Source organism: Mesocricetus auratus, unplaced genomic scaffold, assembly GCF_017639785.1.
Source record: "Mesocricetus auratus isolate SY011 unplaced genomic scaffold, BCM_Maur_2.0 Super-Scaffold_100007, whole genome shotgun sequence".
Lineage (NCBI taxonomy): Eukaryota > Metazoa > Chordata > Mammalia > Rodentia > Cricetidae > Mesocricetus > Mesocricetus auratus.
The window spans coordinates 1579791-1599457 of NW_024429191.1; the positions used below are offsets into that span (position 1 = coordinate 1579791).

At 45.0% G+C, this 19667-nt stretch overlaps 1 protein-coding gene across 11 annotated transcripts in view; it reads right to left on the reverse strand.

Annotated features, from left to right (window-relative positions):
- Positions 1 to 19667, reverse strand: part of Clec16a (C-type lectin domain containing 16A) — a 228509-nt gene that overhangs the window by 205197 nt on the left and 3645 nt on the right. For all 11 annotated transcript variants that reach the window (XR_005878100.1, XM_040748096.1, XM_040748092.1 and 8 more), the window contains exons 2-4: positions 9558 to 9686; positions 5380 to 5513; positions 762 to 910 (exon numbers count right to left, since the gene is read on the reverse strand). Coding sequence is in view for 10 of the 11 variants with exons in the window: in XM_040748096.1 (XP_040604030.1) it covers positions 762 to 910; positions 5380 to 5513; positions 9558 to 9686 (412 nt within the window). In the remaining variant the exon portion in view is untranslated. The remainder of the gene's footprint in view (positions 1 to 761; positions 911 to 5379; positions 5514 to 9557; positions 9687 to 19667) is intronic.

Sequence of the window (19667 nt, forward strand, 5' to 3'; positions counted from 1 at the left end):
TATTAGCGTAGACATGATGAAATTATCTAAGATGTTAATAGCTCTCCCAAGGAATGTGAGGGACACAGGCCTCCAAGGACAACAAGTGTATTATTTCACACAACTCTCCATCTCATTTATTCCAATCCCTAAAACCCATTACAGTTACATAGTTTCACCTCATTTCTCAAAGGAGGGGGCTCAGAGAGGCCTGCAAGTTCTTTAGGTCACACAGTACGGAGTAAAAAAGTCATCTCTAAATGGAGTTTCTGCTGTTTTCAACAGGATAACCTCTGGATATTTCCCCTCCCTACCAAGTAAACTGAATTTTACATTGAGAACAGAAAGGTAATTTGTTCAATTAAAAAAAAGTATGTGTGGCTCAGCAGTTAAGAGGACCAGAGTTCCAACCCCAGCACCCATGTAGCAACCCAACATGATCTCACATGTGCCTGAGACAGGCAGAGAAAGTAGGATCACTGGGGCTTGCTGGCTGCCAGCCTACCTGAAAAACACAAGCTCCAGGTTCAGGAAGGGATCCAAAGGAGCAAGGCAGAGAATGACAAGGGAGGATTTTCAGAGTCCTTATCTGGCCTCCATGTACCCAGAATACTGTACACATGTATACATCCCCCCCACACACACATTTAAAAACAAAAAATTATTTTCAAGTATGCCAAAGCCTGTGCTGTGGAAAGTACTTTGTAGACAAACTCCTGACCATGCAAAGCAAAGGCTAGCATGCTGGGATTAGCTTGACACACCTGCTGCTCAACACTCACCTCATTGTAAAAGAAATGGACAGTGTGGTTGTTGAGCTTTAACGAAAGTGTTTTCAGGAACGAGATGTAATATGCCATGATCTCCTCATCAGAAAAGTCAAATTTATGGACAATGATCGAATTTACATAGTTATTAGACAGCAAATAATCTAGGAGAGAAAACACGAGTCAAACAGGTGAGCTTGTACTAGAAGAAAATGCCAGCAAAGGCTGTTAGGTAATAAGCACAGGAACTCAACTTGCTGAATGGGCAGCTTAACCTCTACCCATCAAAGAAATCAGGTACTAGGTAGGCCACCTGCAAGCACACAGTCCTTCCAGGGAGAAGTCTGTGGCCTCCTCTGTGAACCAAAAGGGACAAACTCATGTGAATTTTGTGTTCACTGCTAGCAAAATTCAGCATAGAGTCGAAGGCAGGAGGAACAGGCATGGGGTAGCTGTCACATGCCACCTGCAAATGAGAGTAAAAGGTGCCTCATTTTAATAAGGAGCTGCCCTACATGGTCATCAAAAGACATTGTCATGCCTGAATGCCAGGGAAGGGCTGCATATGTCTTCAATCTGTCTATCTAGTGACAATTTCATAAAGGCCACTACATCCCTATCATATGTCTAGGGCCAGGTTAACCACCTCAGAACCTAATTCCGCAACCATCACTTGGTGGTTCTAAGGGGAGCACCTTGACTGAAGATGTCTACCTCAGTTGGTAAGGCTGGCCTTGTCAACAGAGCATACACCTTACGAAGGGATACACAAGGTGGTAAGGGCATCAATGCTATCACCACTTACCTAGCCAACAAGATCAGTCAAACCAACCTTAGTGAGCAGTGTGGTGTGAGATATTGTAGCCAGATTGACCTCTTGTCCCTGATAGTGACAGTTCCTGAGACAGCTCTGAGGGACAGCTCCAAGAGAGGCCAGGAGGGTAGGGTGGGGTCCAAAAATCTTCACACATTGTTAAATGAGTCGTGTTCACAAGTGCTATAGGTAAACTTGCTGTATGTGGAAACAGAACTATACATAACCTCAAGTTCCTATGCATATGCATTTAACACAGAAGCATGTGAACCTCGGGTGTCTGGCTTGAGGGACATTATACAGATGTATGCTTTGTAGGGCCCATTCAGGTAAGACACGATACATTTGCAGTTCCTCAGGAAGCTGGTTCATACCCGTCCTGTCAGCATCTCCCTTCAAGGCAGGGCCCACTCTAATTCCTCAGTCTCTATAGACCTGTGTGCCTGTTTGTGATCCTTACAGAGAGGAATCAGACAGGATGAGTGCTGCCTGTGTCTGGCCTCTCAGTCATCACCACATCAGAGTGTTGTTATATTGTCGTGTGTAGTAGCCACACTAACTCCCCCTCTTTGTCACTATGTACTATTCCATTCTTTAAACTTCCAAAACTTATTTATCCACCTATGATTTCCCATGTAACACAAAACCTAGGTGCTTTTGATAACTGAAATGCTTGTCACGATGTGGTTGGGGACAACTGGGGAAGGACAACGGGCTGACATAAAAAAGGAGGTAGGACATCTTAGCGAGCTCTGTATTTACAGGCCAGTGGCCCCTTGGTCACAAATGGCACAAAAGCTAGCAGCCTCAGGTATGTGAAAAGAGTCTGGCCACATTCTCCATCTTAGACAGCTGTGCACAGCATTCATCTGCTCCCTATAGGGACTTTCCTAAGTCCCCCCAAAAGACAGCTCTGTGGGGTTATGGAGCCACCAGGGATGAGTGGGGAGGCCTGTTATGTGGCTGGTGTTTTTCTACCCTATCACTCGTGGCTGACATCCTGTGGTACTCTGTTATAATAAACCTGGGAGTCAGTAAGTAATCTCAGTTTCTTGGGCCTCTGTCACTTAGGTCACCAAACAAACGGTGCAATGGCTCTGTGCAGCTCCCTGTAAGAGTGTAATAGTGAAAACCTGGAAAGCACCTAGATGCCCACAGTCATCATTTGGTAACAACGCAGCTGCATGGAGGGCCACATGCAGGGACAACAGAAGATGGGATGGTTTATGTGGCTGAGTTTTAGGGTGGGAGGCTACAGACACCTGACAACACTTTTGTAATGAAGTTTTGTTGCATTACAATGACTCCTTTTTTTTCTAAAATAATAACAAAAGCAGTGGACATAGTGGTTTATAACTGTAATCCTAGCACATTGAGGCTGAGGCAGGAGGACCAAGAATTTGAGGTCAGCCTGGGCTACATAGAGAAAAACTGCCTTGAAAGAAGTTTTAATACGCCTTTAATCCCAGCACTCGGGAGGCAGAGGCAGGCAGATCTCTGTGAGTTCGAGGCTGGGCTGGACCGACAGCCTCGAAACCAATACAGAGAAACCCTGTCTCGTAAAAACCAAAAAAAAAAAAAAGATGTTTTAATAAACTGTCCAGAAAGTCAGAAATATGTCTATCAAGGCTTCTCACAGCAGGGTCCCCACACATGTCCATGTCATATCACTTTTGAATACATCTAAAATAGTCAACACAGGTGCAGACAGCAGGAAGGGTCATGGGGGTTGTGGTGGCGGAAGTGGGGTTCTGGCTAAAGACCACAAGGCCTTAGCTAAATTCCCAATGTTCATAACAGTGACCGGTGATAACAGCTACCAACCTTGTACTAGACATCCTAGAAAGTGATGGATATGCCAGCTGGCCAGCAGAGACCGCTTCACTGTGTGTGTGTCAGACCTTCAAGCTGCCACACTAAGAAGCTAAGACTTCTAAAGTACCTGTCTTTAATTCCTAGCCCAAATGGGTTTCAAAAGGGTCACCAGAATAAAACTCAAAGGGACCCTATACTAAAAACTCAAGACTGGAATTGTCCCAGCAGCCTCAGCAACATCCCTGGGTGTTCAGTTTCGGCTGGGCCCTGGGCTGAGTGGAGCTGGATCTCCCCTCAGAGCTCAGAAACCACACTTGGTTTGCATCTAGCAAAACAGAAGCTGATAATAAGAGAAACCATGCAGGGAGACATGAATTAGCCCCATCTGCCAGACTGCAGTCAGGGCAGGAGGTCTCTGTGGTGGCAGCACCACCTAGCGGCCACTGCTGAGGTGACCAAACAGTAGCTCTCCAGACCAGACTCTTGCAGACTTGTCCCAGGAACTCAGTATCACCATTTCTCTCACTCTCCAGAGCAGGACCTGGGCTCTGCTGTATTTGGAGTAAGTAAGCGAGCACAGAATGTAAGGCTGACTCTGTCCCAGCACTGATAAGGGTCTGGGCTAGGTAATATCTACTGAAGGTCTGTCTTAGGTACCACCGGATGTTTAGCAGCCCCTCTGTATTGGATGGACTATGGCAACCAAGACTAGCTCCAGATGCCAGCAGTATCCCCAAGAAATACTAGCAGCCCACTGAGGATCACTGAGCTCATTCCCCTCTATTCTGGACTTGCCAGAATGGTCACTTTGGATCCATGACTCAAACCTTCTTGGAGCCACCATGAGAGAGAGCTCCAGCAAACCCTGCCTCCCAGGGGTGGATGTAACAGAAGAAAAAAACTAGGCTAACTGAGGGCAGGCCTGAGTAAAACTCTTGCTCTCTGGGCAGCAAAACTGAAGGGGTGGGGGTAAAACCTGTCTGGCCTCCTCAAATTGTCTGAAAAGTGCTGGCTGGAGGGCATGGACCATGACTACTCAGCTATTAGGTCTTCAAAATCAAATCATGCAGAGGGAATACACCCACTCCAGACTCACTAGGCAGAGAACCCTCTCTTAGTCTTTCACAGAACCCTACATACTGAACTGCCCCCAACACATTCACAGACTGAAGGTGTCTCTTTCGGTGTGACTACATGTGATGGCAGGTTTTTCAAGAGTAATTAAGGTTAAATGAGGTTGTGAGGTGGGGTTTAACCCTGACAAAATTAGTGTACCCATAGGAGTCAGAGAGACCAAGGTTGAGCTCTCTCTTAACCTCACTCTCTCACAGGTAGGGCTGGGTACAGTTAAAGTCTAAAATGTCCCCAAAGGTTCATGTGCCATAACCTCTGCTCCTGAATTGAGGCAGTGTCAGGAGATAAAAATGTCCTCACAAGGTGTGGATGCCTAATTTTGAAATTCTTGGCCTTCAAAATCTTAAGCCAAAAGAAAAGAAAGCTCATTCCTTTAAATGACCTAGTTTCTCAGGTCTGGAGAGATGACTCAGTAATTAAGTGTACTGGCTATTCTTTCAGAGGACCTAGGTTTGATTCCCAGCACCCATATGGTGGCTCATAACCATCTTTAACTCCAGTTCCAAGTTCTATCTGACGCCCTCTTCTGACTTCTGCAGGCATCAGACACTTAAATGGGACACAGACATGTGCAGACAAAACACCCATGCACATAAGAAATAAAAAGATTTTTTTAAATTACCTAATCTCAGAATTTGTTATAGTAACAGAAAACAGACTGAGATTATGGCTGTCTACAAGCTAAGAAGAAAGCACTCACCAGAAACCAGTCCTGACTTCAGCTGCAAATGGAATACACATCCTCCAGAACAGTGAGCAAACACATTTCTACTGCCCAAGCCACTAAGCCCACTGGAGTATTTGGGAAGCAGACATATGAAACAACCTGACACCTGGCAGGACACAGCAAATGATAAACAGTATCCTTACAGAGCGAAGTCTCGTGGCTGATGTTCTCAAAGAGAATGTTCAAGGTCTGTAGCAGCTGGACACACACGTAACGGCCTGATTTCTGCCGCAGAATGTTCAAGAAGAAAACAAACATATTCTTCTCCAGGAAGAAGCTGGGGAGAGAACAACAAAGGGTCAGTGGGTAGGTATACTCACAGCTCATATGTATAGGCTTGCCCTATATATATGGCCACCAGTGGCAAGACTAGACTGCACAGTTTCAGTGCTCATGATGCCAACTGCAACTGAGGACAACGCATGGCCTTCTGACTCTCACTCTTCCTGTGTCAGCATGCAAAGCCAGTGCTGGTTCCATGAAATGGTGAGACAGATTCTGACAGAATTCGATGCTCTTTACCTGCTAATTGGCCACACAGTAGCCTGTGCCCATTGTTCCCCAACACTTACACAACCTGTATCCTCAGCTTCCCCAACAAAACCTACTTCCTTTGCACTCCCATATTCAAGGGCAGGAAAGCACAAAAACTGGGTTTTCCTGCAGGGCTGAGTGACAGCAGAGCTTTTCACTTCCATTGTCAAATTTGCAGCTTCCTTGCTTTTATTCAAAGAAGTTGAAGAAGGGTGAAGGTATGGATGTGCAGGGACCCTACAGAGCCCCCCAGATCTGCTTCTGCCTTTCTTATGCTCAAAGGACACATGTCTACACACAGCCAGGGAACTGGCCTGGGGAGGGGTGTGGTGGTACATGTTAAAAACGGGATCTTCAATGTGCCCTTCCTTTAAGAAAGATGCTTCTATTTATTTGTTCAGTGTATTTGAGCAAGATCAGTTTTGAATAAATCTCAGCAATCAAAGGCTAGGGATATGGCTCAGTTGGTAGAATGCTTGCCCAGCATCACATAAGGCAGGTGTCAAGGCATGCACCTATAATCTCAGCACTTGGACAGTAGAAGCAGGAGAAACAGAAGTACAAAATCATCTTGGCTAAACTATGAGCTCAAAGCTAGCCTGGAATATAGGAGACCTTGAAAAAGGGAAGGGGAGGGGAGGGGAGGAAAAGAGGGAAGGGGAGGAGAAGAGGTTAATGGAGGGGAAGAAAGGGAAGAGAGGGAAGGAGGGAGGGAGGGATGGGGGAGGAGGAGGAGAGAAGAGAGAGAGACAGACAGACAGATCCCTGTAGTCACCTGAGTCTACTGGGTGGCTCAGTTCTAGACGCCCCTTCCCCTTAATGGTCAACTCCATAGGGATGGGACCAGTGGCCTGAAACTCACTGCCACATAATTTGAATGAAAAAAAATATGATCCTTAAAAAATCCTTTGCTCACTTTGACTCCAGAATCCTATCTGCCTGTATACACTGCTCTGACTGACCCCCAGAGCATTTCTAGCATCTGTCCTATTGTCTGCCTCTGCTTTTGGTGACTTGCTAGAATCATCAGCACACTCAATACCAAGGGTGGCCAGTAGGGGAAGCTGCCAGACATCTGTGCCTAGATTTTGCTGCAGAGGTGACTTAGGAGATTTGATGTGAAACTCCCAAGGCTAGATGTTTTTGATCTGTGTGTGCATGATGTGTATGTCTGTGTTGGGGCCCGTGGAAGCCATTACGAGGCTTTGGGTGTTGGTCCTCACCTGCTAGCTTGTTTGAGGCTGAGTGTCATTGCTGCTGCATTTATCAGGCTACCTGGCTTCCCTTCCATCTTCCAGGCACTCTCGTTTCTGCCTCCCATCTCACCACACAAGTACTGAGATACAAACATGTACTACCACACATACTTTTATATAAGTTCTGGGGATTCGAATTCACGTTTTTATGACAAGCATCTTTCCAGTTGCAAGGCTGGATTTTTGAAAAGTTCTTAAGGGAATGGGAAAATACTTGGGAAAATGGTTGAGTCTGGGGCATCAAAAATATAAGATGAGTCAGGAGTATCTTACAGTACCAGGAAATAAGAAAATGTTCAAAAAGCAAGGGACAAAGGAGCCAACTGGGCAGAGGCCCTAGTGCCTAAAGCAACTGAGTAACAAATAAATAGCATAGTACGGGCTCCTCACCTAAAGTAAAACTAAACTTGAAGCACTTAGCACATTTTTTTTCCTTTTGAACCAGGGTCTCTAAGCTCAGGCTGACCTGAAACTCAGAATTCTTCTATCACAGCTTCCTGAGCACTAGGGTTACAGATGTGCCTCACACCAGCACATCTGGTGCTCAGAAGTTTTTCTAAGCTGACGAACAGGCTCCATTCTAGAAAGAAAGTGCCAGGACACAGTCTCTAATCTCTAACCCAAGGTTTTTCTCATTTCAACAACAAATAAATAAATTCTTAATGGGCCTGTCAAAGGAATCCCTCCCATTGCTAAACCACATTTCACTTTAAGTGTCCATCTTTTCCTTCAGGGATCATGGCATGTCTCAGGCTCACACTCAAGAAGTTTGCATTTTCCACTGAGAGCTGTCCTGCAAACAAATCAAGATAACTTAGAAACCTGGGCTGGGAAGACAGATCAGTGGGTAAAATACTTGCCACACAAGCATGAGGACCTGAGCCTGAATCCCTAGAAGCCACCTAAAATCCAGATGGGATAGTGTGCACCTTTAACCTCAAAGCTCCTACAGTGAGAGGGGAAGCAGACAGAGTTCCATAGAAGCTCAAAGGTTAGCTCACCTGGCAGACACAGCAGTGAACAAGAAATCCTGTCTCAAACAAGGTGGAAGGCAAGAACCCACCCCTGAGGTTGTTCCCTGGCTTTCACATATGTACCGTGGTAAGTGAACACCTCGGTATAAATGTACCACACTCACGCCTACACCAGCACACACATAAAAATCTGCATGCTTGGCTGCCATACCCCAATTTCAAATCCTTGACATTAAGACTTCAAGACAGGTACGGTGGAACCCTGGTTTCCAGCCTAAAAGCTGTCCAATGGGAACACCTCTGTCTATCACTTGTATTATTCATGAGGCTGTCATGCTGCCAGGTATTAGACAGGGAGCATTCTTTCCTTTTGAAAGATAAGGAAACCGAAGTTCAAGGAGGCAAATAGCCTGGCCTAAGCCTACTGGTTCAAGAAGTGTAAAGATGGGAAGAAACTTCTTTGTGAACTCTGGATAAGATGGGCTCCCTCACTCTCTACCAGTTGCATATGGGGTACCACCAGGGCTTCCATGTGGGCCCGGGGGTAGGGGGTGGATGTGCTAGACTGTCCTCTCAAAGCTCAGCACTGCTGCCCACCCTCACTCAACACACTCGGGGCTAGGGAGACAGCTCAGTGGGTAAAGGGCTTGCCTCAAAAGCATGAGTTCAGATCCCTAGAACCAACGTGAAACCTAGGTGGGTATGGCAGCCTGCCTGTAAGTCAAGCCCTCGGGAAGCAGAGACTGAGGATACCAAAGACAAGCTGGCTAGTTAGTCTAGATCACTGGCTCTCAACCTTCCTAATGCTTTGACCCTTTAATACAGTTCCTCATGGTGTGGTGATCCAACCATAAAATTATTTTCGTTGCTACTTCATAACTATAATTTTGCTACTGTCATGAATCATAATGCAAATATCTGTATTTTCTGGTCTTAGGTGACCCCTGTGAAAGGGTCATTTGATCCCTCTATAAGGGTCACAACCCAAAAGTTGAGAACCATTAGTCTAGATTGAATTAACAGCTTTGGGTACAGCAAGGGACCCTGTTTTAGTAAACTAAGTGAAAAGTGATGGAGGACGACACCTGACATCAACCTCTGATCTCCACAAACATGCACACCTGTGTGCACACATGCATGTACACCCACCTACATATGCCCACACATGTTCCGCATGCATACATACCACATATATACACATGCAAAGCAGTAAGTAAAATAAAAATAAACACATTAAGTGCTGCCCTCAGCAACTCCCTTGGGGCAGGATCTTTCTGAAAATTTGGAATCTAACTATCTGGGACATTCCTCTTGCCATGGAACAGATAACAGAGTACAACTTGGAATTCTATCCACAACATCTTCACCTGTTCTAAAGAAACTCACTTCCATAGTTCTTCCATTTTGGACTTGTACCTCTCCAGTCTCTCAAGGACATTTGTTATAGACATTTAGGCAAGATGGAATTAGCACCAATTCCTGATTCATAGTGTACACTTGGAAGAACACTCAAAAGGAAGAGGAAGAATCGAAAAACAAAACAACTGCAAGCCTTACTCAAATACAGAGCTGTCATTCTGATCGCCCCAAATCAGGATTTCAGTGATGGAACGGATGGTCTCCACCAGCAGGTTCCGGTTCTGTTCTGTGACGGTGGTGTTTTTGGTTAAAACATGGTACAGGTACCTAGAAGAAAGGGAAGAAACAAGAGCTTATACAAACTGACCTGAAAGCCAGACCCAAGGGCCATTGGCAACACTCATAGCACAGCTGTGTTGTTTAAGTTTCTGTTAGTACAATTTCCATTCAGATGCAGATAGAAGTCACCACCTAAGAAAAAACGGCAGGACATGCCTGTGCAACTGAGGCAAGAGCACTGCCAAGCCCTGAAACCAGCACCCGAAAACTTCAGGATGCAAGAGAACCACAGAGCAGGCAAAATCAGAGGCTCCTAGGTACACTTGGGGATTCTGATTTAGAGAGCAAATGTGGCAGACCTCACCGTCCACAGTGACGGATGCCAAGAGTGACACTGGTCAATTCCAAGTACCTGACATAGGACTCAAAGTAAGGCTGGCGCTGAGATTCCAAGAGGCAGTGAACCCCACAGTCTAGGACACTAAACACTACTTTGGGGATGCAGCACAATGGAAACTAGGACTCAGTGGGACAGAATGAGTAACTCCTGTCCAAGGGGAACAATCTCATGTGCTAAATCTAAAGTGAAGTGGGTGGGAGAGGCCAAAGTCCAGGCAACTTCACCTGTCAGAGCCTTAGGCTTACTTAGGAAGGAAAAACAGGCTCAATAAGAGATGGCTGAGACATCTTTCAGGGACACATTCAGTTTCTGAGTGAGGGTGGGAGAGCCAGAGGAGGAGAATAGAGGGGGTATGTCTCCTACAGTCCAGGAAAGCAGACCTTGGAGGTGGAGTAATTACATCTAGCTGTTCCCTGCAGCTGGGCTGGCTTTTTGTAGTAACACTGTGGCTGTCTTTTATACAATTTTTTTTTTTTTGGTTTTTTCGAGACAGGGTTTCTCTGTGGCTTTGGAGGCTGTCCTGGAACTAGCTCTTGTAGTCCAGGCTGGTCTCGAACTCACAGAGATCCGCCTGCCTCTGCCACCCAAGTGCTGGGATTAAAGGCGTGCGCCACCAACGCCCGGCCTTTTATACAATTTTAAGGACAGCCTCAACTGTGTTCTCACTGTGCTGGGGAATGAACCTACAGCCTCAGGCAAGCTAGCTAAATAAGGTTTTGCCACCAAACCACAACCTCCACCTCCCCATTTTTCATTACTACATTTTATTTTGAGACAGGGTCTCAGTAATGTGACCCAACTGGTCTTGAACTGGCTCTGTGGCCCAGGAAGCCTAGAACTTGTGATCTTCTCATCTCAGGGTCCCATGCATGTCCAGCCTGCAGTACAATTTTTAACATGCAGTAAGTAGCAAAGTCCTCCAAAAAGATAAATCACCCAACCTTGGAACACAGTGCTGGACATGAAGACACAAAGCCCACTTTCCTCTAAAGTAACCCAGCACCTGTACAGTTCTGGGACAAACAGTAGGACCTAGTTACAAATCTGTGTGTCCACTGTGATTCCAGTACATACCCTCCATTAGGCTCAAGGAACACTTTTCCAAATTGTGGTTCACAGGCCTCCTGTACCTGCCTAACCTTTTAAGCCATTCTCTATGCAGCCCTACTGAATGAGGCTATTGGGTGAATGGATTAAAGTGGTGTGTGCATGCACATATGCATGTGTTGCTGAGGATCAATCCCACGGCCTCACACAGGCTAAGCCCATGCTCTACAACTGAACTCTATCTCCAACACCCCCTCTCTGGAAAAGTTTGACAGTTGCTACACCACTCCCACTGTGGCCATTGGTGACACTCTCCACACAGTGCACAGGACAATGGACCCTCTCCCAGGAACAAGGTAACGCTACTAGTGCAGGTTGGGGAGAAGCAGACTCTTCCCACTCTGTAGATATAACATGTATCCAGGAGGATAACATGCATGCAGTGGCATCGCACATCACACTCCTGGTTCACTAGGAAGCAGCAATGTGGGGGAGTACGTCTACTCTGAGGGCCTCCAACTACAGCAGACAGGGTCTGACTTCAACTGAGTGGGCTGTCTGAATAGACTGCCCTTGCTGCCTTATCAACCAGCAATTGTTGCTCATATTCAAGGCTCAAGCTACCATCTCTCAATAAAGCTTTCTTTGGAGAAGGCTTTTTCACTCTCATCCTCCAAACCCCATGGACCTGGCTGTTCCCTCATCACTGGTACCTCTACCCTCTGTGAAGTACTTGCTACTTGACCCAACTGGCCTTGAACTGGCTCTATAGCCCAGGTAAACTGGAACTTGTGATCGTCTCATCTCAGTCCTGCTACTTCACAGAGCAGTGTGTTCTCAATGGTTTGTCTCTCTGAGTAGACTGGAACTTCCAAGTCAGGCAAATCATGTTAGTGATCTTGGTGACTCGAAAACACTCCAGAATAGCTGGTACACAGCAAGTGCTGCCCATATAAATGCTGAATGAGGCAGAGGCAGTCTCCACTAATATAAGCTGCAGTAGTATACAAGACTAGGTAAAGTAGGGGGTTCAAGTTATAACACAGAGCTGTGCTAAAGAGCTCATCAGGCCTTGGAATACAATAATCTTGGGTTTGACCCCAGGCCCTGGCACCTCCTAGCTGTGGTCTAGGACAGGCATTTATTTCATCTCACCTCTCTGCAGCTCTGTCTAAACACAGTAATAGCCACAAAGGATATGAACAGCCAAGCATGGTGCATTCAGGGCTCATAACACTAAGAAGCCTTAGCTGCTACTGTTACACTGTGGCCATTATGATGGGGGATGTTATGAACTCCCTTATTAGATAGTATAATACCAGAGACTTTGGAAGGTGATACGAGGCTGGTCCCAAATAGTCAGGGAAAGAGGACTGCAAAGAAAAAAATGAGATGGAAAAGGTACAAGGAACTTAAGAACAGGAAGTAAAGCTTGTGAATCACTTCTCAAGAAGTAAAAAAAGTATGTGGGGTATCATAGACACCTGCATTAGCATACCTGGGTCTGCTCTCACCTAAACTAGAATACCTAGTTATGTTTCCATCACTAATAACCTAGTGATTAGAACAGGCTACTTCATCTTTCTGTACCTTAGTGACCTCCCCCATGTAAAAAGAGAGCACCTGTCATTATGGTAGCATTGGAAAGAAAAGAAAAGTAAAAAGAGAGATAAAAAAACTAAACTGGGTGTGATATGCACATCTGTAATCCAGTACTAGGGAGGCTGAGGTAGGAGGAATACTTTGAGTTCAAGGCCAGTATGGATGAACTACACAGTGATACCTTCTCTCAAAAATTTAAAAGAAATTCCAGCATTCAGGAAGCCGAAACAGGTGGACCTCTGTGAGTTCCAGGCCAACCCAGGGTTACATAATGAGACCCTGTCCTATCTAAAAGTGGGGGGTGGGGAAGCTAAACTACTAGTTGTTATTATGATGGATTCTTTTGTTATGTAATCACTTTTTTAAAAATCCAATTAGAGAACTTTTCTCATCTGGACTGATGGTGCACCTCCAATGAGCCAATGACTGATCACCTAATAAAAACTCCAACACCAGACATGAGAAGCCCTTTTTACCTTTGGTGCCAGGTCAATTACAGGACTTTGCCCACTTTATTATCCTTGGTGACTTTTACTTATTAACAGAACTGTTTGTCTGCCCTTTATTTTATACATAAATCCTCTACTGGATAATAAATATTCTAGCTATTTTCCCCAACTGTGCTACTGTGACCACAGATTGGAGACTGACCTGACTGGGGAGACCAGGAATGAAGAAACAGCAGATGTATGTACAGAAAAGCCAGGGTTGGGTGGCCAGTGCACTCTGATGGAGATACACCAGCAACCAGGCATTATACAGCTGAATGAGGAAGCAGGTTAGCTAACCTTGGTAGGACTAGCTATAGGGCAACAGACTCAGGCTGCAGTTATCTGGAAGGAGCGTACTGTAGCTAATAATACTTTATGCATACACAGTCAACATCCGAACTCCAACCAGGGAAAGTCCTTGCCATTCTCCTAAGCCTAACCCCGGGAAAAAACTTGCCATTTCCATTGGTTTGAGGCACTGGGGTTCTTGACATGACCATGCTTACATCATGAGTGCTGATTCATACAGGGATGTACTTGACCCCCATAATACTGGCTTGCCTTTTCCCTGTGTTTATAGTAGCCTTTAAAATTAGTGTGTGTGTGTGTGTGTGTGTGTGTGTGTGTGTGTGTGTGTTATGGGGGTTGGGGACAGACCATACATAACAATACACATGTCAGAGGATAACTTTTAAGAGTCAGTTCTTCCATACTGGGTTTAGGGATCAAATTTGGGTAGTAAGGCTTGCACAACAAGTGCTTGTACCCAATGAGTTACCTCACCAGACTTCTGCATTTTAATGGAATCAAATTTACCAACCTTTCCTTTAGACAATACTTTGAAACATCATTTTGTTTGTTTACATATTTATTTATTTATTTAACTATTTACGTGTTGGTGCACATGTGAATTGCATATATGCCTTTACGTGTGTGGAACTCAGAGAACAACTTTAGGGAGCTAGTTCTCTATTCCTACTCTGTGGGTCTCAAGGTTCAAATACAGGTCATAATGCTAGGCAGCAAACATCTTAACCCACTAAGTCACCTTGTTTATTTCTAGACAGTACTCATACAAATCTTAGGAAATCTTTTCTTAGGCTAAGTTCACAAAGAATCCTGTTTTCTTGTAATAAAATTATCCTTTGCATTTAGACTTGGAGTACATCTCGAAGTGGTTTTGGTGGATAGTATCAGGTATCAGCCCACACTAATACACTACCTAGTTGGCCCACCACACTTACTAGGAGGTCTTTACTTCTCTACTGCACTCCAGTATCACCTTTTTCATTAGTAAGGTGACCACACATATAAGTCTCTGTGGTTGCTCTAATTCTCCTGCTCCATTTGTCTACCCTGTGCCAATCCTATGCTGTCTAATACTGCAGCATCATAAGTCTTGCTATGTGGCATTGTACACCCTCCAATGTCTTGCCTTCCAATGTGTCGATATTATATTGGCCATTCTCAACCTTCTACATTTCCACAGATATTTTAAAACTGTCCCAATTTTCCCAAGAGTGCTGCTAGGATTCCCCTTGACACTGCCCTAAATCTATAGCTAAATTTAGAGATCAGATATCTTTACAACAATTTGACATCGCCTCACATGTCTTTTATTGGATTTACAGCCAGGCAGATGCTGCTTCTTCCTTCTCCTGCTCCTCCACCACCCTTTTTCTTCTTCCCTGCTGTCCCCAGTCAAACTCAGGATGTTGCACATGTCAGTCACACACCACTACTGAGCTCCAGAAGCTCCTTGGCATAGAGTGGATAAGGTACTGATCAGCATGCTCACATTTCCCAAGTCTGCTGCTGGTAACAGAGGCGTACAGATTTCAAGTGTTAAAGCCCTATGACAGTTACACCTGAACCTTGCCTTTTTGTCTCTGCAGTGCCAAGCACACAGCTTTGGATAATGTTTTAGGAAAAGACCCTCAAAGTATGTTTAGCTGTGAGTAATGGGGGGGAGCTGGCTGGATTAAGCCCTAGTACTTTAGTGTTGTATCTCATTTCTAAGCTTTGAAAGAGAATGTCATTAAAGTATCTTAGAGACACCAAATCTAATAACCTCCTATTTTGTAATGTAATATGCACATTAAAGAGATTGAAAACTTTGACAATAGGAAAAGAGAAGTGGAAACTGTCAGTTGCTCTGCTACCCAGAGGTGACTCCTTAGAACTTTCCTTCTGCTTACATAGTTGTTGTTTGTGTTAAGTCCATTTTTGTGCCATTTCCCCCCACCTAATGCTAAAATAAAAGCATGTTTGCTATTGACAACTATTTGCAAGTATCTAATGAAATGGATGCCCACAATAATGTCTCTTGCCACTTCTAGGAGCACTGGAATTCCCTCCCTTAGATGAGCATGGATATTGCTAAGACTTCATGTGCCAAGTCTCTATCTAAATCAGTTTCAGAAGACAAAATCTTAACTTTAGGCTTTAACTAGAACACATAAAGATCACTGTCTTCCAAGGATAACAATTGCTACAGTGGTGTTTTTCCCTTGAACTGTGTGTTTATCTGAATTGTATCATTCTAAAGATAAGTAAGTTTACTATTGCAAGCTCTAAAATTGGTCCTCTGGGGAGATGAAGAAGGATATAGGTCCAGGGGCCCTACACCGCATGGGTGGAGCCATGATCAAAACCAGGCAATTGGACCCAGTCTATTATAGAAAAATGCAAGCAATGGCTGGGTCTGTAGCTCAGTTAATGGTGTGCCTGCCTACCATGCACAAAGCCTTGAATTCAATCTTAGCACTACATAAAAACAGCCACAATCACACATCTGAAATCCCAGTACTTGGGGGAAGAGATACGGGAAGATCAGAAGTTCAAAACTATACCCTCAACTATATAGTGAGTTTGAGGCCAGTCTGGAATACACAGGACCCTGCCAAAGGAAAAAAAAACACAAAACAACCAACAAAACAAAACAAACAAAAAACCCAAACAAGAATAAGAAAAAGGAAAATCCAAGCAATGAAGTAAATAGAAACAATATTTTTATAAGCATTGCATTTACATGAACTTATGAGGGCCCAGTAGGAAATCAAATACATAAAAAACCAAACCAAAAAATAAAAACCTCATGAGCCATGAACTCCCTCCAATGCTAAGGTAACACCCTTGAGGGTGAAGGTGCTATGAAATGCTCCTCTGGCCATGACAGGCCTTTGCACTAATGAACTCTCTGCAGCTATGGTCACTGGCACAAGATTAACCCACAAGATAGGTCAACATCCCAGCAGACAGTACTAACTGGATTCAGGTTACAAAGAAAAGAAAAGAACGCAAAGGTAGGAGAGGATGTGTTGGGGGGCAAAAGGGGATGTGGGAGGAAGAACTCAGGAGTTAATATACTCAATTTGCAATTGCCAAAGAATAAAGATATTCAACAACAAGAAAAATAAAAGAAGCATGAAAATAGTATCCTATGGTAAGGAAGGGTCTTAGGTAAGGAAGGTCAACTCTCAAGAGAAGCCCAGCAGATACGAATCTCAGTATCAGATCCCTGCACACGGGCAAGCTTGCCATGCCTAAACTAAAAACCTGTAGCCTTCTGCCAGCATGCAACCAGTTCACCAGAGGTTCATCACTAAGGACTGTGGATACAAACAAATCTGCCTCCTCCCCAGACCTTGCTTTCCCAAGGGTCTTACTTCACAATTCTGCCCCAACAGTTCATGAAAGCCTGTGTCAATGGAATTAATGTTACCTCCATTTTAGAGAAAGAAACCTCAAGCCCAAGTTCTCTTCAGCAGGCAGTTTCTGGGGCTGACTGTGAATCTAATGTCATGTATTCTATATGCCTCTGGGATGTTCTTATTGGAAAAATCCAGAAACTCATCCACAAGCTGGACTGGGAGAAGGGGTACACAGCATGACAGGAGAACTTGAAATTCGTCCCCAAATCATACTCACCTCCAGACCATAACATCCTAGGTATGAGAGAGAAGCTGGGACACTGTCTGTTAGGCCTACTCAGACCTGAGATCCTCAAGACAGTCATCATAAAGTCTCATTCTGGGCCTTGAACTCATTTGGCCAGTGTCTAACACTGTGGCCAGCAGAAGCAAGAGGCAACCTATACAAGGTGGATCAGACTAGAGGATTAGGGGAAGGTACTGACAGTGTGATTCTGGTAAATCCCCTCAGGGACATCAAACCAGGCCAGAGAGTGGGACAAGGCCTAGGATACAAGGTGGGGGTGTAGGCAGAGCCATCTGCCCTAGAAAAAGCCACAGCTCCTGCACAGGCTCTACTAGAAAAGGCTGCCCAGGAGCACCTCCTTGGTTCGCCCTGTGACTTGTATTTGCTGGCCACTTAACTATGCTCTGGTGCTAGACTGGACAATCCCCAGCTGAACAAACCATGAACCCCTGTCTTCATGAAGCATATGTACACATGTGGAAAGACAAGCAGATGGACACAAACTAAGACGATTTCCTTTTTTTTTTTAAAGTTTGCTTTAATGATTAATTTCTTTTATCTACATTGATGTTTTGCCTGCATATATATCTATGTGAAGGTGTCAGAAGCCTTGGAGCTGGAGTATAGACAGTTGTAAGCTGCCACGTGGGTACTAGAAATTGAACCCAGATCCTCTGGAAGAGCAGTCAGTGCTGTTAACTACCAAGCCTTCTCTCCAGCCCTAAGACAATTTCTTAGGGCAAAATGACAAGCCTGTTGAACCCTAGCCAGCTCTCTGGAGCTCTAACTCAAGATCAGGATGAAGCTTGGAGAAGCTACATTGCCTGGTGGCTAATCCACTCCCAGAAAGGAACAGACACTACAAAACAGCATGAGAGTCTGACTGGTTAAAGCCACTGGGCCAATCTGTATCAAAGCAGCAGCAATGTAAGGCTAGAGCTAGGAATTTGGATGGGCAGGAAGAAGAGGAGAGAGCTGAAGTGAAGAGAGCAAAGGTACAGACAGATAGCATGTAGATATGTGCTACTGAGAGAAGGGCCATTGCAATAATAAACTTGGATTCCAGTAACCCACCAGGGAATGGTGCACAGTAACCCACCGGAGTATGGTGCACAGTAACCCACCAGGGAATGGTGCACAGTAACCCACCAGGGTATGGAGCACAGTAACCCACCAGGGTATGGAGCACAGTAACCCACCAGGGAATGGTGCACAGTAACCCACCAGGGAATGGCTGCTGTCTTGAGTGGCTGCCACCTCTAACTCTTCACCTGATGATAAAGGGCCCCTACTGTTTGTTTGCAGCATAAAGTCTCTATTCCCTAGTGTGGTTCTTCAGGCTTAGTGGGATCTGGTCCTAGTGCCTAGGGTCCTAGACCTCACTGAACAACTAGCTCTGTGCCAGCACAAGCTACTCACTCAACCTTTCAGGAGCCCCTCTCAAGACAGTCTCCCAAGCCTGAGACATTCCCTCCCCTCCCACCCATCCCTGCCATCCTACTACCTCGAGATAACTACTCATGTCTTAGGTCCTGACTGTCTGCATTTGAAGGGTCTGCTCACCAAGGATGACCCAGTGCCTGTGCTCCCAGGCTGGATGGGAAGGAACAGAGTCTGAAGTACTTTGAGGCCTATGAGAATGTACCCTTCACACACAAGACCTGGCTGACCTGGCAACTGAGAGCCAAAGTGTTCTCCTGCTTCCAGGATGCATAGGGCAGTAGAAGAGGAGGACACTCCCCTTGTACAGTGGCCACTGCTTCAGCCCTCAGGCTCAGGAATAATAACTTTTCACTGAATCTTAGAAGCTATGAAGATCCTTGCAGAAGATGCAGGGTCTGGGCAGAAAAGGAGATCTAATGAAGAATGAATAGGATCATGATACGTGTACCTAACTGCCTTCTCTTCCAGAGGACTTGGGTTCAATTCCCAGCACCCACATGGCAGTTCACAGCCGTCTGTAACTCCAGGATCTGACACTCTCAAACAAACATAAAAACAGGCAAAATAAACACAGAGAGAGAGAGAGAGACAGACAGACAGACAGACAGACAGACAGACAGAGACAGAGATGGGGGGATGAAGGGAGGGAGGGAGAAGAAAAGAAAAGAAAGGAAAAGAAAAGAAAAAGAGAAGGAACTCTCTATTCCCATTTGGACAGCTAAGCTTACAGACACAACAGGCACCCAGAACTTGCTGAGGAGGAGACCAGGAGGAAGGAGGCAGATTCCTGCCATCTGTCTCTAAGCACCTGCTCCCTGCCATGGCATACCTAGAAAACACCAATAGACTCCACTAGCACTTAAGGCAACTTAGAAGGATTGTCACTTGGACCAAGAATCTTGACACCACACTGTGACTAGAATTAAGACAATGATATAACAACCAAGGTTCTATCAATTTATGGGCTCACAGCCCCCCTTTCAAATAACATTTCGGTAACAACCAAAGGACTCTATCAGTAGAGGTTTTACTTAGTGATAAACATTTGTCAGTTAATGTCACAGTTTTGTCACTAGTCTGGTCAATAAACCATCAATGATATGTTAT